Here is a 26181-nt window from a genome sequence, read left to right as displayed (position 1 = left end):
GAAACATTGAAAGAATATTCAGGATTTTTTTCTCTGCTTCGTCTCATTTTTTTCTTCCCCCTTTTGGTTCTTTCTTCTCAGTTCAGTAGACAGAAATGCTATGCAATTACAGGAGTGGATTTAGGACATCTTTGGAAAAGAAAACGAGATCTGTTCCTTCAGGTGAGGAGTGGAGAGAAGAGAGGAGAAAATGAGGCTCTTTGAAGGACACTTTGGAACTCTCAGGCTTTAAATCTTGGTGCATGAATGCGCGCAAACAACAAACTGCGTGGGTTAAACGTTTCGCCACACGAGTGACCGGCGTCCACGACTCGGTAGCAGTAAGTAAGTACGCTAACGACAGCCTGACACCTCTGCTGTACCTCCATAGTATCTCTGAGCGCATCAGAGAATTACTCAGCTTCGGCGCCATCACACACAATCAGCGGCGCTCAGAGACATTCAGCTGGAGCAAGAACAGAAAAAAAGCCACCTGTGATTTTGAGCTACAAAGATGGTATCATCCGAGGGAGGGAAAAAATACTCCTTTCTAACGGAGCAGTTTCCAGCACCGAGGTATTCAAATATCAGTTATTATACCTGACACAACAAATCAATTCTTTCACTCTTTGTTATGTTCTCCCTCCCAAGGTGAGAAACAGATTATGTGAGACAAACAAAAGAGGAGAGGGTGAATGAACTGGGATGTGGCTGGGATGCGGTCTTCCTGTGAGGTGACTTCAAATGACAAAGCAACAGATGGCCACAGCGAGAGGCTGGCTGGGGTTGATAAACCTCGATTGTTGAGATAAAGTCGCGGCTCCTCCTGACGCCGTCCAAACCGCTGCTCAAACCACCCGATTTTTCTTTTTTTATTTAGGCGCGAACAATAGCAGGAGTGGGTGGATTCGATATTATTAGATCTGTAAGGGCTTTAATAATAGTGCATGCAGGTGGTGCAGGTAATCGCACGATAACGTGAGCCAAAAAAATCCAATTAGGGCATGTTCAGGGCTGGATACAGAAAAATGGGACTTTTTCAGGAAGTCACTATATTTAAATCCAACACAAACATGAATGCACTTAACATAATGATCAAGTAAATACCTTTCCTTAAGCATGCCATGATGTTCACCTGTTAGAACAGAGGAACAAACTCATTCTAGTTCCACATTGCAGCCCAGTTTGCTCTCCAGTGACCAGTAAAATCACAGCATAATAACCTATAAATAAACACAATTCCACAATTTTCCTTTGTTTAAGTGCATGTTTTTACATTATGAACACCCTGAAATTTCTTAGGAAAATTAAATTCAGTTTCATCAACATTCAGCCTCAGTTTATCATTTCCACATCACAACTTCCAGATGACAGAGTGTCTACAAAGGAACACAACATTTAGTCACCTGGAGGATTTTACTTTATGATCAAAATGACAAAAGTCAGATGGAAAAGACAAAAAACTATGAAACAAGACAAATTATTACAAAAACAAGACACAAAACGACAAAAGTGAGAAATAAAATGACCAACATGAGACAAATGCATGAAACAACACAAAAAAGAGACAAAAAATTAGACAAAAAGTTACAAAGCCACAAAAAATGTACAAAAACGAGATGACAAATGACACAAACAACAAAAAAAGACAAAAAACAAGACAAAATGTTACAAAAACGAGACACAAATGACAAGAACAATGATCAATCGAGATTTTAATTTATGATCCAAACAACTTGTCATGGTCTAGAAATTATTTTAAATTTATAGTTTTACTAATTACAATCTGCAGTTAATGTCTTCTCCTGTAATTTTTACACTTTGACAGCTGGATTGGACCCTCTGGAGGACCACTTTTGGCCTGCAGGCCGCATGTTGGACACACCTGGTTTCGAGTCTTTTATTTTAATTGTGATCACACATGTCCGTACGAACTCCAGAATACAATACCTGGTTTATGATCACCAACAGAAGCATCTGGCTGAAGCTGATCTGCTTCATAGATAATTACAGCTAATAGTTTGTGGAAGTCTGGCTAGAAATTTCTCCTTCCAGTCGTCTTAATCTGCAGTCGGAGCGAGTATTGTGTCGGAAACATTGTTTGAAAAAAGCCGTTGGATACAGCTGAAGACATCAAAGCAGCACAACAAGCCAATCGCAAATCCTGATTCCTAGCAACGGAGCAAAACTGAGCTAATCACAGGTTTTAGTGCCTGATGTAGATCCATTCTATCCTCCAATTAGGACTGTGGGTAAAGGGGAGATGAGGAAAGAGACACCAAGCTGTTTACAACCGGAAATATTTCTTTTTACAGACACGTGTGAAGCATCTCGAGGGTTGGAGGGGTAGTTTTCCTCTCATTCCTCTGAACGAGCCATTACTACTGCAGATTTAGGAGCATAATATTTAAATCACAACCCCAGGAACTGATGGAGAACAGGGTTCAGGTCGCCCAGATGAGCGTGGAACGACTGAAAGAATATCTATTAGTATCATTAGTCTGCCAATAAAATAAATAGGACTAAAATATTACCTCGCTCAAGAGATTCAACTGTCTTTTTAGGAGCAGAACTGAACCCCAAACACCCAAGAAGCATGTAGATTTGGTTCAATAAGGAAGCTTATAAGTGACAAAATCAGACAAAAAACACAAGCGAGACAAAAAGAAAACACAAAATGACAAAAATAAGAACAAAATGACAAAAAAATGAGACAAACGACAAAAGTCAGACAAAAAAGACAAAAAACACCAACAGCAAGACAAAATATTACAAAAATCAGACACAAATGACAAAAATGAGACAAACGAACACGAAACAAATAAAAAAGAGACAAAAAATTTGACAAAAACATTACAAAGCAGCAAAAAAAATGGACAAACAACACAAGCGAGACAAAAGAAGACACAAAAGCTACAACATGAACCACGAGATGAACGGTATGAAACAAAACTGGCAAAAAATGTATAAAGGACAAAACAAGACCAAAACGACAAAGACAAGTGACAAATGACAAAAGCCAGCCAAAAAGGCAAAAAACAACAAGTCAAAATGTTACAAAAAGGAAACTCAAAATGATAGAAACGTGAACCAAAACGACAAAAAAATGAGGCAAACGACAGGAGACAAAAGTGACAATGGATAAGCGACAAAGTTCAGACAAAAATGTGACAGAAAAATGACAAAAACGAGACACAAAATGACAGAAGCCCGACAAAAAAACAACAAAACTAAACAAATTATTACAAATTGAGACACAAAACAACAAAAAGAAATTCAAACTGTCTTTTTTGCAGCAGACCTGAACTCCAAACACCCAAGAAGCATGAGACTGTGGTGGATAAGGAAGCTTCCACGTTTAGATGGAAAAAGAACAAAAAGTACACAAATTTTAGAAACCTTATTCTATGTCTGGTAGAATTTGTAAATTTACTGTTATTGTTCCAAATAAGAGAATCATAATCCTAATTTAACTAGTCCTTCATTAACAGTAAAATAATAAACTAGAAAAGCACTCAGAGAGCTCAGTCCTCCTCCAAGGCTGCTCATTCCCCCACATGTCAGAAATGCAGCATTTGTTTATTAGTTATTGATGATGAGAAATCACGGCAACTTAGGATGTGTTCATTTATACAGATGTACCCACAAACAAAATGACCTTGTGCTGAGCTCAGGCGTGTGTTCTGTATGTATGTTTTGTACAGATACCGAATAGCGTGGGCCTAAATATGTAGCGGCGGCAGGAATTGATGGAACTCAGAAACACCCCCACAATTTAATCAATTGTTCCTTGAATCATTTCTGATGGATAAGTCCTGATAAGTCCTCAGTGGTGGATTGTAGTAGGATCACAATCAGCTGATGTAGTGTTCACTTGTTGTCATGTAGCTTGGAAATCCAAACTGAATCTCCATGTAATCTCCTATCTCCATGTTAGGAGATACAGGAGAATCAGTTTGGCATTGGGCGAATTGAATCGCGTTTCCCTCCCGGGAAAGTTTGGTACGACCAATCATAGCACAGGAGGCGGGAGTTAATGCTGCATCATCTTCAGCGCCTGGATTACCCATAAAACATCTGTGCACCTCCCGTAACCAAACACAAACAGTAACAAAGTTATTCCTAACACCGCTAATCGTTCGGAAGGAGTCTTTTGTTGCGTAGCCTTTTCAAAAATAAGTGTTGTACTTGAGAGTACCCCATGTATTCGCAGATTTTTGTGACAAAAACGGCAGTAATCATTCACCGTGACGCTTTCTCTGCTGCATCCCATTGTTTGTTTGGACTACATGGACTTCAAGGTCAATTTGTTTGTGCGTCACATCCGTGTTATGCTGATTGGTTCTTTCTCGTTCAAGCTGCATTCGTTAGCCCCTCCTTTTTGAAATCGTCTCCTATCATTACGATGCCAGACTGCCTTTATTTGTATTTATATTAATACATAAATAAAGTCAGTCTGGATTTTCCAGGCACGTTGTCATGGTTACAGTGACACTGTGCCACTATCTTGCAATGATACAGAAATCATTACAAATCCATGGATCCAGACTATAAGCTGCATCACTGCCAAGAATCTAATCACTTGGTTCTTGTGTCATTTCTGACCTTCCCTGAAAATTTCATGAAAATCTGTTGGTCTGTTTTGAGTAAATTTTGATAAACAGACAAACCAACGCTGATCGTCACATAATTGGCTGCATTTGTCCACCTTTGTTTGTTCTTCAGTAAACAATCCGCCAGACCAACTCACAGTTTTCAGATGATTCCGATCCAAGAGGAGAAAGTCTAACGAGGCTCCTCTTCATCTCAGCTGCCTTCAGAAACAACGGCAGCTCAATGACACAGGTCTAGGTGCAGAAAATAAAAGCTTTGCCTGTCCTGTGTGGAGTTTTCTAAATGTTTTGCAGCTCCTTCTTTGATGTTTCTGTGATTTAATTGGATGATCAGATGAGATAGAAGGCGTCCTGTGAAAAACTGCTCCTGATATTTGGGCTGATGCGACGCCGATGCGAATCAAAGAACGGGCAAAAAGCAGCTTCTAATCTTTTCATCTGACATTTTTTATTGAATGCGTCTTGGAGCGACCGAGGCTCCTTTAAGACCCTGCCAGAGTCACTTAAGGAAATCAGAGCGGGGCTTTGGGAGCCTGCAGGGGTTCATTAGGACCAGACCGGTCCTGCTTCCTCTGCCAGAGAGGAGAAGGAGAACACAGGATGAGGAGAGGTAAACGACCAGAGGAGGAGGGCCCGGCCGGCGTTCTGGTGACCGCGGTGAGAAATACAGTGGGAAGAGAAGCTAACCATGAGAAAAGGAGTGCGACAGGCGGGAGCAGTGAGTGCTGCAACGCCAGTCTATCCGGTGACAGCTTGACACCGCAAATCAAACTAAGAAATGAAGACAAGTAACGAGACAAGCGTCGCCGGGATCACTGCTACCTATGGGCTTTCACTGCGGCTGTCACTAAATGAAAACAGACCTCTCTTCCCTTCTGTTTTCTTCTTTTGTGGTGTTTTTTCTTCTTTAGGTGAGGTACTGCAGGTCGGAGTGGAGCTCTGTCCTCGGCACACACAGGGATGCATTGTACTGCTTTCCATTGAGTCAAAGAGCCGGATAAGGTCTCTGTTCCTATTTTCCTCTTTGCGCTGGAAGACATTCATCACCCCTCCTTCTGATAAATGGCTGCTGTACACAAAAACACACATGTGGTCACACAGACGTGCTCACAAAGGCACGTCCACGCAGACCTACTTCATGTCGGGGAGGATTTAGTGGCTCTCATGTGGAGTCCAGATTCAGGCCAACTCCTTCCAGACATCCTCCACTTTCTGTTAAACTGACATGCTGGCTTCCTACTGGCAGGTTTACTGGGTCCAGCCTGGTAAGATTTCACTTTTAACACGAGTCTGAACCTCCTGCTGTCACATTAACACATAAGACAGCTAAGGTACTTCCAGTGTGAAGTGATTTATGGAACACTTTTTCCACATTTCACCACCGAAATCATCACTGAGAGCCGCTGTCAACGATAGGACAACTTTACTGTCATAAAAACAGCTCAGAAACACTAATATTTAATGGAATCTGTTATTTTTTAGGAGCTGGAGTTCAGTATATTGACCCTCCTGCTATGCTGCGGGTCAAACTGACCCGTTTTAAGGTAAAAAAGTATTATGTCCGTATTAAAACTGCTTCTGCTTGGCTTAATAAGTGTCATCAGCATATTAAATGAAATCATTTATTTCACATATTCACACTCTGAACAGAAAAGGAGTGAATTTATCAACTCCATGAGAAGAAAACATTTCAAAATGCAAATAAAAAAATTTAAAAATCAATGTCATGTAAAGCCATTTGTATTTTATACGTACACTGTTGTTCAGAAGTTTGGGGTCACTTGTAGAGCAACTTTTAGCTAACATAGAGCAACTTTAACCAAAATAGAGCAACTTTAGCTAACATAGAGCAACTTTAACTAACATTGAGCAACTTTAGCTAACATAGAGCAACTTTAACCAAAATAGAGCAACTTTAGCTAATACAGAGCAACTTTAACTTGAAGAGGACCACCAATATTTATGAATAATTCTTACTTTTAAAGAACATTTTAACAGTTTGAAGACATTTTAAAGTAACTTTGGACCCATTTTTTAGTAATTTTTTAAACTCTTCTCAGCCATCTTAGACAATTAACTCATCTTGGACAGGTTTTGAACAGTTCAGGAGGATTTTTTTTAGCAAGTTCTGGACTAATTTGAGTCATTTTTCACCCATTTTGGGTAATTTTTGACCATTTTTGACAACATTTGGAGAACACTCTAATTTCTGAGGTCAAATTTTGGATGCTTTTTTTTATTGTTTTCAGTCATTTTTGGAATCCTTCTAAGCCATTCCAGATGTTTAACTCATTTTGGACAAATTGAACATGAAAAGAGGATTTTTTGAACGAGTTCTGGACAAATTTCTAATAATTTGGACAAAGGTGGAGATTAGTTAAAGATTTCTGTATCGTTGCCAGATAGCGGCAGGATGTCACTGTAACCATGTGTCCACAAGTGAACACTACATCAGCTGATTGCGATCCTACTACAAATCCACCACTGAGGACTTATCAGGACTTATCCATCAGAAATGATCCAAGGAACAACTGATTGAACTGTGGGGGTGTTTCTGAGTCCCATTAATTCCCGTCATCTGCTACATGTTTAGATCACGCTATTCGGTATCTAAACATAACGTACACATGCAGAACACACGCCTGCACTCAGTGCAAGGCCATTTTGTTTGTGGGTACATCTATAATAACTGTTGCTGTGATTTCTGATGATCAATAACTACTAAACAAATGCTGCATTTCTGACAGTGACATATGGGGGAATGAGCAGCCTTGGAGGAGGACTGAGCTTTCTGAAGGCTTTTCTAGTTTAATTTCATAGCTCAATTTCTAAGTGAAAAATCCTCTTCAGCCTCTGGTTTGGAGGCAAGGTCTGACTCACTGGAGCATCTGAGATCATCAGACTCTATAACCCTGTAGAGTCGATCACATATTCATGTTTGATTGGTGGTAGATGTGAAACCAGATCAGATAGATCCTTCATTTTTTCTGCTTATAAAATCTGGGGAGATCCACTAACATTTCACACATTCACCAGGTCTCAGAGCGCTTTTTGGTTTCAGTGATAGGTTTGTAAAAATACACGATAAAGCACACAAATTTCTGTATTTTGAAAGACATTTTTTAGGTTTATTGCACTTTTACGCAATTTATTGCAGCAGTTAAGACATAAGCCAATACATTTTATTAAAACTTGGGATATAAGGGTTATATTGATGTAAAGCAAATAAAAAATACTCCAACAAATTGCACTTCAGTATGTAGAAATGTAAGAATATGTCCTGGTGCACAATGGTAGGTTTTTAAAGGATTAAAAAAAAGGGTTTTTGTGGGGTTTTTTTGTGTCTTTTTTTGTCTCGCTTGTGTTGTTTGTCCATTGTTTTTGCCACTTTGTAAATTTCTTGTCAGATTTTTTGTCATTTTCTGTCTCATTTTTGTCAGTTTGCGTCTCATTTTTGTAATATTTTATCTAGTTTTTGTCTGACTTTTGTCGTTTGTCTCATGTTGTTGTCATTTTGTTTCTCGTTTTTGTTATTTTGTGTTTCCTTTTTGTCTCGCTTGTTTTTTTGTCTTCTTTTTGCAATTTTGCAACTTTTTTTGTCCAATTTTTGTCTCACTTTTGTTTGTGTGACTTGCCTCATTTTTGTCTTGTTTTGTTGTTTTTTGTCTTTTTTCTGTCGTTTGTCTTACGTTTTTGTCGTTTTGATACTCATTATTATTTTGCTACTAGTAGGAGCACAAACTGGTGTTCATAGTTGTGTATATATTGTCCTTATATGTACAAAGTGCTCATATGTCGTCTTCATGTGTAAATTTAACAACATATGAGTCCTGCTTTGATAAATAATAAATGTACAGTTGTTTTAAAATGTGGTGGGCATCAAGGAGTTTGGACCTGAGGCCTCCTCTGTTCCACGCCGACCCTGACGAAGCCGCCACGGCGTTGGATCAACAACAATCAGCTGCTTTATTTCCACAACAAATTGCCTCCCCACGTCGACGTTTCCTCCTCGTCTGGAACAGCCTAAAACACGAGTACGAGGAGGGGGCCGCCGCTCGTGATTAATCGCTTCAGAAATACGACCCCGTCTTATTATTCCTGGCAGAGTGTAAACAACCACTGCTTTGACAAGCCTCCCATTTTGCCCCGCACACTCGAGGGTATCGGCACAGTTCAACCGCTGTCAGAATGGAGTGTTTGTTGCCGCACAATGGAGGAATGAGAGAGGCAGAAAAGCGAGCATGAGTAGCAGAGCGACAGAAAGACAGACAGCTGGCCGCCCTGTTAAGTCCCTCTCTTGTTTCAGCCGTCTTATCAATCACTGTTTTGTTCTTGGCTTTTTTTCGTGGCGTTTTACTCAGTCCGAAACTCTAAAAGGTCCTGGGAGCGAGCGGACCGATGCTCAGCTTAGCTAGCAGTCATCCTGAATGACTGACTGGATGACTGGCAGGAGAGCTGCAGGAGGGTTGGAAGTCAAGAAAAGATGCTCAAAGGTGCACAGAAATAAAAAAAGAAGAAGAAAAGCAGGTATAAGAGGATGCACTGTACACTGTAAAACCCTCTGATACAGAAATATTACATCAGCTTTACTGCATCAGGGTTTATATATGCAGATCTATCATCTATATATCTATCTATCTCTATAGATAGATAGATATATAGATATTCGCATAAAAAAGAGACACAAAATGACAAAAAATTAGAAAACGACAAAAATGAGGCAAATGACAGAAGTCGGACAACAAAAGACAAATACATATACATATATACATATAATACATATATATATGTGTTTATGTGTCTTTGTCTGACTTTTGTCGTTTGTCCTTTTTTTGTTGTTTTATGTCTCATTTTTGAAAAATTTAGTGTTGTTTCAGTTGTTTTGTGTCTCGTTGTACAAATATGTGTCTATACATATATGTATATTTACACACACACACACACACACACACACACGTGTGTGTGTGTGTGTGTGTGTGTGTGTGTGTGTGTGTGTGTGTGTGTGTGTGTGTGTGTGTGTAAATTCCTATTATTGTTAGTTTTTTCTTTTCTTTTTGGCTCTTTTTTAAATATATTTGGGTCTTACAGGATTAATTCTCACCAACAAACAGAAATAAATCAATAAAAACACTCTGATGGCCAAAACTGTCTGTCACAAACATGCAAGAATTCACGTCTTCCTTTCAAGTCTTTCAGCCACACGATGCACACGCTACACACGGCACACGCTCCATATGTCACTCATAAACATGCAGCTTATATCTTCCTGCTCAATCACACACACACACACACAGAGTGAGTGTCACACACGCCTGATGATAAATGACTAAATGTTGGGGTGTGTTTCCAACTGCCCCACATACAAAAAGCCAGCGCTCCTAATTTGATACTTATTCCATGAAATAGTCATGTTGGGAGAGAATGGATGTGGATGGAGACAGACAGTCCCATACATCATTCTAATTATTCTTTAATAAACCTCTTATGAAGCCAGAGAGCCGCTCACAGGTCACTACTGCCACCTGGAGGCCGTCTGAGGGGAGGAAGGACGAACGAATCCACTCAGAGCCAGAGATTAATGAGAGGAGAAGGACAGGTGGACGAGGGCAGGACGGACTGGGGGAGATAATTGAGGATATCAAACTGGATGTGTTCTCCTCCATCGTTCTTCAGCCCAGAAAAATTCAATCATGCAGGGATGAGAATTATTTGCAGAGCACAGGTAGCGAGTAGATTCCTCCCTAATCACCCTGAACACACAGTGGTGTTGGTGTGCTGTTGTCAGGGTTAGAGACACTCTGATTAGAGACGGGAAAGACGGACTCACCTCCAAACAAAACGGCTTATCTCATGTTTTTGTCCTTGTTTCTCATTTTTGTCGTTTTGTGTTTCCTTTTTGTCTCACCTTTGTCATTTTGTGTTTTGCTTTATTCGTTGTTTTGGTGGAGTTTTTGTCGTTTTCTATCTTTTTGTGTATCATTTTGTGTTGTTTGTGTCTTTTTTTGTCTCATTTGTCCATTTTTTTCTCACGTTTTTGTCTAATTTTATCTTGTTTCATGTTCTTTGCCTCATTTTTTGTCATTTTGTGTCTCATTTTTTAACATATTTTGCCATGCTTTGTTGTTTTGTCGTCTTTTTGTCTGACTTTTGTTGTTTGTCACTGCGTTTTACTTTATTTGTTGTTCTGTGCATTGTTTTTGTTGTTTTGTGTATTTTTTTGTCTTTTTTGTCTTGCTTGTGTTATTTCTCTCAGTGTTTGTCATTTTGTGTCACGTTTTTGTAATATTTTGTCTTGTTTTGTTGTTTTTTTGTCTGTTGTTTGTCTCACATTCTTGTCATTTTGTTTCTCGTTTTTGTCCATTTTTAGTCGCTTTGTAACATTTTTGATAAATTGTCTCTTTTTGTTTTGTTTCCGCTCGTTTGTCTCATTTTTGGTAATTTTGTTTCTCATTTTTTGTTGTTTTGTGTTTCCTTTTTGTCTCGTTTGTGTTTTTTGTCCTATTTTTGTCATTTTGTGTTTACTTGTATTTGTTGTTTTGCATGTTGCTTTTGTTGTTTTGTTTGTAGTCTCCCTTGTATTGTTTGTCTAGTTTTGTTGTTTTGTTTATCGCTATTGTCATTTTTTTGTCTCATTTTTGTCATTAATTTCGTTTTGGTCACTTAAATTTTGTTTTGTATCGTTTGTCTAATTTTTTTGTATTTTGTCATTTTGTGTGTCGTTTTTGTAATACTTTGTCATATTTTTGTTCTTTTTTGTCGTTTGTCTCATGTTTTGTCCCTTGTCATTTTTTTCTAATTTTTTGTCATTTTGTGTCTCATTTCTGTAATTTTTGTCTTGCTTTTGTTGTTTTTTGTCTGACTTTTTCGTTTGTCTCATGTTTTTATCCTTTCGTTTCTCTCTTTTTGTTGTTTTGTGTCTCATTTTTGCATAATTTTGTCTTGTTTTTGTCTTTTTTTGTTGTTTTGATGATAAAGTAAAATCCTCAGTCGTTCAGTTCCAGATGACTAAATGTTGTGTTCCTTTGTAAACACACCCCCAGCACAAACACAAACTCTCGGAAAGGAGAGGAAGTCTGGATTATGTCGGGCTCTGAGGGACAGACGGGCGAAAACCAAACTCATCTTGAAACAATCGTGGACGGAGGGCAGGAAAAGGGTTTGAGGGGAAGCCTGTTGTCATAACGCAGACACACAACCGCTCAGAGACACAAACAAACGGCGGCTACAGTCGACCAAACAGGCCCGCCTCGTTAGCTGCCAATCACTGCACAAAGACGGAGCAGAAGAGACGGATGAGGAGGCGCTAGTTAGACCGCCGTCATCAATAATCAAATCACCAGAGCTCTGGGTGAGACGGGATCTCACTGCTCAACAACGACCGGTCGGTTTGTGTCAAATCAGACACAAGTCAGGATTCAGGACCCCAATCTGGCATCACGCTGTGCTCCAACTAACAGCAAAAAACTCAAAATTTGTCTTGCCATACCTGTCATATCTCAAATTTTCCTGATGTTAGAAGCTTAAAACTTGATAAATGCCAATCAAAAATGATTTTATTGTATTTTCAGTGGTAAATATAGATAGATTTACATATATACATTTACAGGGACTTTCTGGGGCAACAGTTTTCAAAAGTGTGTTTTGTCATCTCATTTTTGTCGTTTTGTGTGTCCTTGTGGTCTTGCTAGTGTTTTTTGTCTTATTTTTGTCATTATGTAGTGTTTTGCTTTAACTGTTGTTTTATGTATCATTTGTGTTGCTTTGTGTTTTTTTTTGTCTCACTCGTGTTGTTAGTCGACATTTTTGGTCATTTTGTACCTCATTTTTGTCCATTTTTTGTGACTTTGTAACTTTTTTGTCTAATTTTCTGTCATTTTTTGTTTTCTTTCATGTATTTGTCTCATTTTTTGTTGTTTTGTGTCTCATTTTTGTAATATTTTGTCTTGTTTTTTGTCTTATTTGTCTGACTTTTGTCATTTCCCTCATGTTTTTATCATTTTGTGTTTCCTTTTTGTCTTGCTTGTGTCCTTTGTCTTATTTTTGTCATTCTGTGTTTCATATCATTCATTGTTTTTTGTCTTTTTTTTGTCTCGTCTGTGTCCACTTCGTATATTTGTTTTCTCATTTGTTGTCTCATTTTTTCTTCTCATTTTTTGTTTTCTTTCGTGTTGTCTCACATTTTTCTCATTTTGTTTCTCATTTTTGTCATTTTGTGCTTCCTTCTTGTTGTTTTGTTTCTTTTTAGTTGTTTTTGGTCTAGTTTGTTTCATTTTTGCATGTTTCTGTCTCATTATTGTCCATTTTTTGCTGCTTTGTAACTTTTTTTGGCAAATTGTTTGTTTTGCTTTGTGTCGTTTCACGTTTTTGTCATTTTGTGTCTCATTTTGTAAAATTGTCTTCTTTCTGCTGCTTTTTGTCTTTTTTTGTCTGACTTTTGTCATTTGTCTCATGTTTTTGTCATTTTCTGTTTCACTTCATTCACTGTTTTTTTTTGTCTCATTTTTTGTTCATTTTTTGGTCGCATTGTAACTTTTTTTATCTAATTTTTTGTCACTTTTTTGCTTTGTTTTGAGCCATTTGTCTCATTTTTGTAATATTTTGTCTTGTTTTTGTTGTTTTTCTGGTCTTTTTTTGTCTGACTTTTGTCGTTTCATCAGCGGTGAAACATATACATGATAAAATTTATTTACCTAAATACGACTCATATGTTGTTAAATTTTCACATAACGACGACATGAAAGCACTTAATAACGATATATACACGACTATGAGCACTGTTTTGTGCTCCTATTAAGAGCAAAATAATAATTAATATCAAAAATCCTCAGTTACATATCAAATTTACTGATGTTAGAAGCCTTAAAACCTGCTAAAATGCCACCCAAACATAATTTTATTGTATTTTTAGTAGGAAATATAGATAGATTGATACATATACGCTTACAGGAACTTTATGGGGGAACAATACCACCCTGGTTTGATAATATTGTACTACATCTTACATTTTCAACGTCCACTAATTATAGATTTGGCCTCTGCTGGATCCGTTCCGTCATTTTATCTGTGTCCTCGCTATATTTCATGGCCCACAAACGCTGCCCTATGGCGAGCCCTCAGGTGGAAATTAAATTCTTCAGCAGATCACTTTGTAACATTTTGAGGAGTCTATTTCACCCTATTTCACCATTTCTTTTTTGCATGTTTTTCTCCCCCTTCCCCTTCTGAGTCCGTCTGAAACTGTAAAAACTGTGTCAGGGCCTGAAACTGGATCTGGGTATGTTTTGAATCCGCTGCTCGGGTTTCCTCGTCGGTGCCGCTGTAAATTACCGCGGCCTCTCTCGCTCTTTAAAACGTCGCAGTCGCTTGTCGGACACCGGGACTCGCAGCCAGGAAATGAAAGTTCGACCTGCGTAGACCTAGAGCCGGTCGGGTTCCCGAAGGCTGGACGGTAGAAGAAGCTGTCAGCTGGAATTAGTCGGGTCCGTCACGTTTACGTTTCTGTCAGCTGTTTTCAGAGTGGGAGGATGGAGGAGGAAAAAGAAACACAGCTGCCTTTCACTTCCTACGATAATTATACCACCAGAAAATCACCAGAGAGGTGAGGCTCCAGCAACGTCCAAGCAGTTTTACAGGCAAAAGTGTCACTAAAAGTCACAAAAATGGGACTAAATGACAGAAAAAAGCGCACAAAAAGACGCAAAAATGTGTTGCCTTTTGTCATTTTTTTGTTGTTTTTGTCCATTTTTAGTCACTTTGCAACTTTTTTGTTTAACTTTTTTCTCCTTTTGTTTCGTTTCGTGGCGTTTGCTTCATTTTTTGTCATTTTTTTCTCACTTTCTCTCTCATTTTGTGTTTCATTTTTGTAATATTTTGCCTTTTTTTCTTTTTGTCTGACTTTTGTCTCATGTTTTGTCACTTTCTTTGTGTCGTTTTGTGTTTTTTCGTCTTGTTTGTGTCATTTGTCTATTCTTTTGCTGTTCTGTAACTTTTTTGTGAAAGTGTTTTTTTGGAAGTGTTTTTTTCCCTAATTCATTCCTTCATTACTATGTTATAAAACAGTACAACTCCTTGAAACTTCTGTGATTAGAAGTTGAGTTCGCTGCAAGAAGTGAAAAAAAAATCACGCCTCTGAGATGCAACCCAGCCGTCTTTGTAAGCGGGACAAAGAGAAATCATTGCAAATACGCCGATAACGAATCCAGAGACTGGAGAGAAAAACCCACGGACCGACCGACACACTGGCGGTAAATAGACTGTCAGCTGAAAACAGACGATCCTCCAGCAGCAGCTTTGTGCTCAGAGCAGCTACAGAAACAGGAGAAGGTAGAAAGAAGCACAGAGGCTTTGTGTGATCCTTATCTTAATTCAGCAGAGTTATCAACACGAGTTTTACCTCCTATTGACATTCAAAACACCAGAGCTACACAATCGCACACACACACACACACACACACACACACACACTTGTTGGAACCCGAGACTTTCATTAAAGCGGTCCAGACAGCATCTGTGTGTCGTACAGGAACGCCGTTTATTGAGCCGTGATGCTCGCTTCGTACAGACACACACTCAGTGCACAAACACACACATGCACGCAATCACACACACACACACACACACACACACACACACACACACAGTTTCTATTGTCAGAGCTTTTTCTTTAAAGGGGCTCATTGAGTTTTCTCTTTGTCTTTTAAAAAGCAGAAAAAACATAATCAATGCACATAATTCACCTGAAGTCGTTGCTCCTAAATTCATTTTGTCTCGTCCATTTTCTTGTCACTTTGTAACTTTTTTGTCAAATTTTTTGTCTTGTTTTTGTTTGTTTTGTGTCATTTGTCTCATTTTGTGTCTCATTTTCGTAATATTTTCTCTTGTTCTTGTTGTTTTTTGTCTTCATCCTCAATTTATCATTTCCACATTACAACTTCCAGATCACAGAGTGTCTACAGAAGAGCACAACATTTAGTCATCTGGAGGATTTTACTTTATGGTCAAAACGACAAAAGTCAGACAAAAAACCCAACATAAACAACACAAAATATTACAAAAATGAGACACAAAATGACAAAACTGAGAAACAAAATGACAAAAAAAGTTACAAAACGACAAAAGCCAGACAAAAAAACATACAAAATGACAAAAACAACACAAAACAATGAACAAAGTGAAACATAAAATGACAAAAATAAGACAAAAAAACACAAGTGAGACCAAAAGGAAACACAAAACGACAACAGTCAGACAAAAAAAAGCCAAAAAACAACAACTACACAAAATATTACAAGAATGAGAAACAAAACGACAAAAACAAGAAACAAAACAACAAAAAAGAGACAAACAACACGCAAATAAACAAAAAAGACAAAAAAGTTACAAAACGACAAAAACAAGAAACAAAACAAAGAAACAAAACAAAAAAGAGACAAAAAAGAGACAAACAACATGGAAATAAACAAAAAGACAAAAAATAGACAAAAAAGTTACAAAACGACAAAAACAAGACAAAAAACATACAAAATGACAAAAATAACACAAAACAATGAACAAAGTGAAACATGAAATGACAAAAATAAGACAAAAAAACACAAGTGAGACCAAAAGGAAACACAAAACGACAACAGTCAGACAAAAAAAGCCAAAAAACAACAACTACACAAAATATTACAAGAATGAGAAACAAAACGACAAAAACAAGAAACAAAACAACAAAAAAGAGACAAACAACACGCAAATAAACAAAAAAGACAAAAAAGTTACAAAACGACAAAAACAAGAAACAAAACAAAGAAACAAAGCAAAATAAGAGACAAAAAAGAGACAAACAACATGGAAATAAACAAAAAAGACAAAAAAATAGACAAAAAAGTTACAAAACGACAAAAACAAGAAACAAAACAAAGAAACAAAACAAAAAAAGAGACAAAAAAGAGACAAACAACATGGAAATAAACAAAAAAGACAAAAAAAATAGACAAAAAAGTTACAAAACGACAAAAACAAGACAAAAAACATACAAAATGACAAAAATAACACAAAACAATGAACAAAGTGAAACATGAAATGACAAAATAAGACAAAAACACAAGAAAGACAAAACGACAAAAACAAGACACTAAGCGACAAAAACGGAGACAAACGACACAAAACTCAACAAAAGAGACAAAAAACTTGACAAAAAAGTTACAAAGCGACAAAAAATGGAAAAATGAGACAAATATAAATAAAGGAAATGATACACAAAACAACGAATAAAACAAAAGACAAAATGACAGAAACACTTTTGAAATGAACGCTGAGAACAGAGGAACTGAAGCAGCCACGAATCTGTTGAAACCGATCCGCTGAAAAATTTAATTTCGACCCGAGGACTCGCCATGGGGCAGCGTTTGTGGCGTCCCCGCCGGATAGAAACACACGTCAACGGGCTAAAAAGTGGTAATAAAGTTATTTTCAGGCTTGACGGCGTCTCTGTGCTCGCCACCGTCCCCTGACTAATCAGCTGGATTTTGGAAATAAATGATTGTGGCTGTAAATGTTGCGTGAAAGTGCGGCAGGTTGTGTGTGTGTTGGTGTGCGTGGGATGTTAATTGATGAGAGTTATAGAGAGCTGCTGGTAGCACAGGGGGGATCATTACCGCTGGAGTGGAACGACTGCATTCACGGCTGTTTGCTGCGTGTCGTACACATTTAACACAGCAGCAGTCAGAAAGGAAGCTCTGCCTTTACAGCCTCTGTTTGTCTGACACACACAGCATCAGGTGGAGGGAACAACACCTGAAACTACAGTTTGACTTTATGGTCAAAACGACAAATGTCAGACACATAAAGAGATCAAATGCCACACAAATGAGACACAGAATGACAAAAACAAGGAACAAAAGGACAAACATGAGACACACGACAAAAGTGAGGCATGACATGACAAAAAATTTGACATAAAACAACAAAAATGAGAAACAAAATGACAAAAATGTGAGGCCAACAACAAGACAGACAAAAACTACACAAATAAGACAAAATATTACAAAAAACGAGACACCAAACGACAAAACGACAACAAATGAGACAAACGACACAAAAAAGGAGACAAAAAATTAGACAAAAACAAGACACAAAACACAAATATGAAAAGAAAATGACAAAAATAAGACACACAAGTAAGACAAAATGGAACACAAAACGACAAAAAACTAGACAACACGAAATAAAACAAGAGACGAAAAAACTTCACAAAAAAGCTACAAAGCAACAACAAATGGACAAAAATAAGACAAAAAATTACACAAATGACACAAACAAGACAAAAAATGACAAAAAAGGAAACATAAAATAATAAAAGTGAGAAACAAAACAAAAAATAGACAAACAACACTAAACAAAAACGAGACAAAGAATTTGACAAAAAAGTTACAAAGCGACAAACAATGGACAAACGACAAAAAAAGACAAAAAACAACAAAAACAATACAAAATATTACAAAAATGAGAAACGACAACAGAGACAAACAACAACAGCTGGAGTACACATTTAACACAGCAGCAGTCAGAAAGGAAACTTCTACAGCCTCTGTTTGTCTCACACACACACAGCATCAGGTGGAGGGAACAATAACAACTATAACTCCATCACCAACCAGCAAAACGTCTCTACAGTCTGCTGGATTCTTTTATTTTATTTTGGAGGGACAAAACAAACAGTCATCCCCGATATGTTCCCATGCTGTAGTGAGTCTGTGGAAGGAGGCGGTGGGCTGCAGCCACTTTGGGTTAAAGGATTTAGGTCACACTTTTTTTTTTCTGACATCAGAAAGGAGAATAAGAAACCCTGGAGTGGATCTGAATCCACCTCCTGATGATACCTGAGAGAACCAGAGGAGGAAAACCCACTAGACCAGAGGAGTCAGATGTTCAGGGGTTAATCTGATCTCCAGTAAAACCACAGCGTGACAACCTAGAAATAACCACAACTCCTGACGTTTGTTTTAGTGCAGAAATGTTCACATTTAAGGAGTTAGCTCAGTCATCTGGACCTGAACGATACAGAATTTTACTTTATGATCAAAATGACAAAAAAGATTTAAATAAAACGACAAAAGTGAGAAACAAAATGACAAAAAAAATGAGACAAACAACACGAAACAAAACAAAAAAGAGAAAAAAGTTACAAAGCGACAAAAAATGGACAAAAAAATGGATTAAAAAATACAAATATGAGAAAAATGACAAAAAAGAAACAAAATGACAAAAAGGAGGAACAAAACGACGAATTTTGAGTCTTTTCTGGTAATTTTGCATCTTTTTGTAGAAATTTTGTGTCTTTTTGTTGTAATTTTGTGTTTTTTCTGGTAACTTTGCAGTAATGTTGAATCATTTTGAGGTAATTTTGTGGAAATGTTGTCTTTTCTGGCAATTTTGAGTCTTTTTGTGGTGATTTTGTGGTAATTTTGCGTCTTTTTCTGCTCAGTTTGTGTCTTTTTCTGGTGATTTTGCATCTTTTTTGGGGGATTTTGCGTCATTTTCTGCTCAGGTTGTGTCTTTTTCTGGTGATTTTGCATCTTTTTCTGGTGATTTTGTGTCTTTTTCTGGTCATTTCTGTCTTTTTCTGGTCATTTTGAGTCTTTTTCTGTTAAATTTGTGTCTTTTTCTGGTAATTTTGTCTTTTTCTGCTCATTTTGAGTCTTTTTCTGCTCATTTTGAGTCTTTTTCTAGTAATTTATAGTCTTTCTCTGATAAATTTGTGTCTTTTTCTAGTAATTTTGCGTCTTTTTCTGCTCATTTTGAGTCTTTTTCTGGTCATTTTTTGTCTTTCTCTAGTAATTTATAGTCTTTCTCTGATAAATTTGTGTCTTTTTCTGCTCATTTTGCGTCTTTTTCTGCTCATTTTGAGTCTTTTTCTGGTCATTTTTTGTCTTTTTCTGGTAATTTATAGTCTTTCTCTGATAAATTTGTGTCTTTTCTTGATTGTGTATTTCTACAAACCCATCACTGCGACCAAAAAGCGCTGTGAGACCTGGTGAATGTGCAGAAAGAATGATGGATCTATCTGATCTGGTTTGACATCTACCACCAATCGTATCGCTACCCTGGGCTCTATGGGGTTAAATATCAACTCTAACACTTTACAAGAAGGGGATTCATTACAGATATCTCCTCCTCAAACTGGCACTAAATCTTCCAAACGTTTACATGCTTCTAGACTTTCTGTAAAACACAAACAGTAGAAGCTTTATTTCTCCTCTAACAGAAGAAATAAAGCTTTGGATGCGTGTAGATTTGGCTAAACGTCTAAATACCATGTCCTCAGATTGTTTTTTCCATACAGACAAAGCCGTGCAGGCCTTACCTCCAGTAACCAGGGCTTGAGTTTGCGGTCCAGGATGATGTCGAAGCCCAGGACCTCGAAGCAGACGCTGTCGCTCCCTGGTGGCTGTCCGGGGCGACACATGCGGTAGGCGTGGAGGACGTGAGGCTCAGCAACGATCAACGTTTTCACCACCAGCTCCTGGAAGCACACACAGAGACAGAAAGAGTTTCATTCACGCTGAAAAGACACAGAGCTGCAGTTCTAACAGCTGCTGATGAAAAGGTTTGTTCACCTTTAGATGAATCAGTGGCTCTAAAGTGACCCGGTGACGTTGTTTTCCAAAATATCTGTAGTGAAAAGTTTTAGCATCTCATATTCGAGCTATTCCTCAAAAACATGTTTCTGATCATTCCATTCAAATTTGGGTGATTTTGTATCGTTTCGTGGTGATTTTGTGCCTTTTTCTGCTAATTTTGTGCCTTTATGTGGGAATTTTGTGCCATGTTGTGGTAATTTAACATCTTTTTGTGGTAATTGTGTGTCTTTGTAGTAATTTTGCATCTTTTTGTAGTATTTTTGTGTCTGTGGTAATTTTGTGTCTTTAATTGGTGATTTTGTGTCTTTTTGTGGTCATTTTGAATATTTTTGTGGTAATCTTGTGACTGTGTTATAATTTTGCATCCTTTTCTGGTAATTTTGTATCTTTCTCCAGTAATTTTGTGTCATTTTGTTATAACTTTGCATCATTTTCTGGTAAATTTGTGTCTTTTTGCAGTAACTTTGTGTATTTCTGTTACAATTCTCTCTTTTTCTGGCTGTTTTGTGTCTGTGTGGTAATTTTGTATCTTTATTTGGTGATTTTGTGCCTTTTTGCAGCAATTTTGAGTATTTTTCTGGCAATTTTGTGTCTTTTTGTGATAGCTTTGCATCTTTTTCTGGTAATTGTGTGTCTTTGTGGTAATTTTTTTTGTCTTTTTCTGGTAATTTTGTGTCTTTGTGGTAATTTTTTGTCTTTTTCTGGTAATTTAATGCATTACAAAGCTTTGGATGCATGCAGATTTGGTCAGATTCTGTTTTTTATTATTTCATGTTTACGTTTGTGTATGATCTGGATCATCCTGCATCTTTAGCTGCCTTTTCCATCTGAAAAACTAAGCAGAAGCACAAAGTATTCCTGAATTCCTCTCACACACACAGACTTAGACCTCGGTTGGTGGTTTTCCATCTGTGCTGCTGGTAACACGTGTGTGTGTATTTACACGTATGCTTACTGGCTGCTACCTGTCCACACACACAGACACACACAGAGAGCTGCTGGCCTCCAGTCTGCCCAGTCCGGTCCTCCTGCTGGGTGGAGGAGGAGGTCTGGTGGTCTGGACCCTGCCTGATAAGGATGATCCCCCTCCTCCTGTTTCTATCTCACACACCTCCGTCCATCCGTCCATCCGTCTGACCCACGGGCTCCCAACACCTGGTCCCTCTACCTCCATTTCTGCCCCCGTCTCCGTCTCTGACTGGATGTTTGTGTCCTAAAACATATCAGGCCCGTCCTCATCCTGAGCCCCCAGCGCTGGATGCTGGACGCTGCCTCCAACTAATGTGTGTCTTTGTGTTAGCTCTGAGCTGCTTTTATTCATTTATCTTCTTCATCTGCATAAACACAGATATTGGTTCAAAAAGTTTGTGCATGTATAATTCATTTATCCCATCATGTTTTCATCCTTTCCTTCATGGGTTCCTTTGTTCAGTTCAAAGTACAATAAGAATAGAAAGTATATTTTACCACAGGATGGATCGAATATGTTTAATTAGAATGTAAATATGCACATATAAAACTAGATCATGGAGAATAGAGAAAATAAAGAGAATAACTGATGTGATTAGTGACTGTATTGTTGTTTATAAAGCTTCAGAAGACGTTTTCTGCCTTTTCCTCTGTGGTTCCTGGTGGTTTCATATTTTCTCTTTAGGTTGGAATAGCTCTGTTGTTATCCGTCATCTCAAGTCTTTTTCTGGCAATTTTGTGTCTTTTTGTGGTCATTTTGCGTCTTTTGTGGTGATTGTGTGTCTTTTTCGTCTTTTTGTGGTAATTTTGTGTCTTTTCCTGGTATGTTGCATCTTATTGTGGTAATTTTGTGTCTTTTTCTGTAAATTTTGCACCTTTTTTGTAGTAATTTTTTGTGTATTTCTGGTGAATTTGTGTCTTTTTTGGATAATTTTGTCTCTTTCTCTGGTCATTTTGCATCTTTCTCTGGTAATTTTGTGTCTTTTGTGGTCATTTCTGTTTTTTGGTGTTATCGTGCGTCTTTATGGTAGTTTTGAATCTTTTACCGGTAATTTTGCATCTTATTGTGGTAATTTTGTATCTTTTTCTGGTCATTTTGAGCATTTTTCTGATGATTTTTGTCTGTTTTGGGGTAATTTTGTGTTTTTGTGGTCATTGTGTGTCTGTGGTAGTTTGCATGTTATTCTGGTGATTTTGCATCTTATTGTGGTAATTCTGTCTCTTTCTGGTAATTTCACATCTTTTTGTGGTAATTCTGTGTCTTCTTGTGCTAATTTTGTGTCTTTTTGTGCAGATTTTGCATCTTTTACTGATAATTTTGTGTACCACAAAGTTTTGGATGCGTGTAGATTTGGCCAAAACCTAAATACATCTTCCTCAGATTGTGTTTTCTCATTATTTCATGTTAATATATGTGTATTTGTGTGTGTAAAATCCGTAACTAGGCCATCTGCAGGCAGACTCTGCTGTCAAAATTACACCCACATACAAAAATGAAAAAGTAAAAACTGTTGCTCAAACTTTGGCCCCATACAGCACATCAATAATACTTCAAAATGAAAGAGATGTCAGTGTTTCACATGAAAAATATACATGATATTCCTAACCCCCACAGACAATCTCTTTTTGCAAACAAACTCTCTGACTCTCTGACCGTGACCGTCGGCAGAAAAGAGTCAGGGCTGCCTGTGAGGTCTGCAGGGGAACAAAACTGGAAGAGCAGAGATGAAAAGGGAAGCAGAGAGGAGAGAGTGAGCAGAGAGCATAAATACTGAGCTGAAACAAAGCGTGGCGTGTGAGCTGCCGATGGACAGAGCGCTGCAACTTCTGAAGAAAGTGGAACAAGAAGAAAAAAAAAACGGCCAGAGAGCAGGAGAGGAGGTGGACGGTGAGTCAGAGGGCGACAGTCTGCCGGGGTGCTGAGGGACAGGAAATAAGAGACGGAAAGAAAAGAAAGTAAAAGACCTTTTAGCAAAAATGGTAGACTACAAGAAACAGACAAGAAGACACGGCAGCAGGTAAAACACAGTCCAAGAAAAGATGAAATTATCACAAAAAGACACAAAATTACCAGGGAAAGATGCAAAAACACCATAAAAAGGCAAAAAAAACCACACAAAAAGACAAAAAATGACTACAAAAATACACAAAATTACCAGGGAAAAAGAGGTAAAAATATTATAAAACAATATAAAATATTCAGAAAAAAAGACACAAAATTACCACTAAAAGACACGAAATTACTGCAAAAAAAACACAAAAGTACTGCAAAAAGACTTAAAATTATTCCAAAACAGTCAAAATTACCAGACACAAAAATACCCGAAAAAGAGTCAAAATTATCACAAAAACACACAAAATTACTACAAAAAGACACAAATGTACCACAAGAAGACACAAAATCATCACAAAAAGAGTCACAATTACCACAATGAAATGCAAAATTACCACAAAACACATAAAATTAGCAAAAAAGGATACAAAATCCCCACATAAACAAACAAAATTACCACAGAAAGACCAAAATTAACACAAGAAGACATAAAATTACAAGAAAAAGATGCAAATCACCAGTAAGTCAAAAGAATTACCACAAAAAGACTCAAAATTACCACAAATAGAGTGAAAATTGCAACAAAAAATGCAAAATTACCACAAAAAGGCATAAAATTAGAAGAAAAAGATGTAAAAATTACTACAAAAACACATAAAAAAATAGTCAAAATTACCACAACATACACAAAATTTCTATAAAGACACAAAATTACAACAAAAAGGCAAAGAAGTACCACAAAAAGACACGAAATTACTACTAAAAGAGTCAAAATGACTAGAAGACATAAAATTACCAGAATTTTTTTATTATTATAAAAAGACAATAAATAATCAGAAAAAAAGAGTCAAAATTCCCCCTAAAATACATAAAACACAAAATTACCACAAAAAGATGCAAAATTACTACAAAAGAAAGCAAAGACGTTTTAGCAAAAATGGTGCGCATGGACACACAGGAAGTCACGGCAGCAGGTAAAACATGGTCCAAGATAAGAAGAAATAAAAGCCGGCCTTGACTGGAGAATAATAACTTCACTTTGAATTTGAATGCTGGTGACAATAAAAGGACTGAAGGACCCCCACAACCCGAAATGAGTCCGGACAGACGGACAAAGAGTCAAGGTCAAGAGGAACAAAAACAGAAAGGGAAAGAGCACGAAGAGCAGCGGGGTCAAAGTGAAAGCAAAAGAGCGGTGAGGCAAAGAAAGGGGACGGAGGGGAGTGGGTTTAAAATAAAACAAAGAATGGAAGACTTTCCCAGACAGATGCTGATGAAAGGAAAGGTTTCTGGTGTTTGGATGAGAGTGGAGGTCACCCTCCAGGAATGATGTTTCCACTGAAACAGCCAGTCTCTGTCATAACAAACCAAACCAACCTGAGCTGCTCCACCGGTGGACTGTGTGTCAGTTAGTGTGTGTTCTTCCACATTACATTTAGGGATGTGTTCACGTGTTGTTTGCATTTGTGGGTCGTTTGTTATCACATCCTGTGACAACAACAACACGCCCGCATAATAGGTAGTCAAAATTATCTAAAAAATTACTGGGAAAAAGGGAAAAATTACTACGAAAAGATGCAAAACTACCACAAAAACAGTCAAAATTCCCACAAAGAGACATAATTATCAGAAAAAGATGTAAAATTACAACAAAAAGACACAAAATTACCACAAAAAACAGTAAAAATCACCACAAAAAATGCTATATAACCACAAGAGAAACAAAATTACCACAGAGTCAAAATTATCACAAAAACACACAAAATCACCAGAAAAAGAGACAAAATTACAAGAAGAGTCAAAATTGCCAGAAAAAGACCCACAATTACCACAAAAACAGTAAAAATAACCACAAAAAAATACAAAATTACTCGAAAAAAAAGATAAATTTAGCACCAAGAGTCAAATTTAGACCAATAAAATGTAAAATTACCAAAAAAAAAGATGTAAAATTACTAAAAAAAGTCACAAAATTACCACAAAGACACAAAATTACCAGAAAGATGCAAAACTACCACAAAAAGAGTCAAAATTACCACAAGATGCAAAATTACCAGAAAAAGATGCAAAATTGTCACAAAAAGTTGTAAATTTACCACAAAAAAAGTCCAATCTACCACAAAAAGACACAGAAATGCACAAAATTATCAAAAAAAGAGTCAAAATCACTGCAAAAAGACACAGAATTACCAGAAAGATTCGAAACTACCACAAAAAGAGTCAAAAATACCACAAGAAGATGCAAAATTACCAGGAAAAGATGTAAAATTATGACAAAAATAGTCAAAAATATCACAAAAGGACACAAATGTACAACAAAAAGAGTCACAATTATCACAAGAAGACGCAAAATTTCCACACAAAGAATCAGAATTACCACAAAAAGACACAAAAATGCACAAAATTATCACAAAAAGTCAAAATCACTGCAAAAAGACACAAAATTACCAGAAACAGACATAAAATGACCACAAAAAGAGTCAAAATTACCACAAAAAGATGCAAATTCAGAACAAAAATACACAAATTTAGCAGAAAAAAAGTTAAAATTATCACAAAAAGAATTACTAATTCTGTTGGTTACTGTGTGTACTTCCAGATTCATGCATGTATTCATGTGTTGTTTGTGTTTGCGGCTGTTTTGTGATCACACAGCACATTCATGTCAGTGTATGTGTGTTTGTGTGTCTGGTGGACTTACGGAGACGTCTCCCCAGAACTTGGACACGTCGTAGTCGTTGGTGCGGAGGAATTCGGTGAACCAGCTGATGGACCTCTTGCTGCCTTTGTCCACCGTCTCGTCCCGCTCAAAGTTCTCGTTGTGTTTGTTGACCGAGTAGTTGGTCAGATGCATGTAGAGCTGGCTCTGTGATGACGAAGGAGGATGGGTGAGAGACGGGAAAACAACAAAGCAAGCCTTTTTCATTTAGATTGAAAATAA

General features: G+C 37.4%; 1 protein-coding gene across 5 annotated transcripts in view; it reads right to left on the bottom strand.

Moving 5' to 3' along the window:
* ttll7 (tubulin tyrosine ligase-like family, member 7) overlaps window positions 1-26181 on the bottom strand; it is a 163387-nt gene that overhangs the window by 85153 nt on the left and 52053 nt on the right. For all 5 annotated transcript variants that reach the window (XM_051947402.1, XM_051947401.1, XM_051947406.1 and 2 more), the window contains exons 8-9: window positions 25942-26106; window positions 19942-20100 (exon numbers count right to left, since the gene is read on the bottom strand). In XM_051947402.1, coding sequence (XP_051803362.1) covers window positions 19942-20100; window positions 25942-26106 — 324 coding nt within the window. The remainder of the gene's footprint in view (window positions 1-19941; window positions 20101-25941; window positions 26107-26181) is intronic.

The sequence above is a fragment of the Acanthochromis polyacanthus genome, chromosome 4 (assembly GCF_021347895.1).
Source record: "Acanthochromis polyacanthus isolate Apoly-LR-REF ecotype Palm Island chromosome 4, KAUST_Apoly_ChrSc, whole genome shotgun sequence".
Classification (NCBI taxonomy): domain Eukaryota; kingdom Metazoa; phylum Chordata; class Actinopteri; family Pomacentridae; genus Acanthochromis; species Acanthochromis polyacanthus.
Note: the sequence above shows the minus strand (reverse complement) of the source record. Positions and strands in the feature narration are given on the sequence as shown.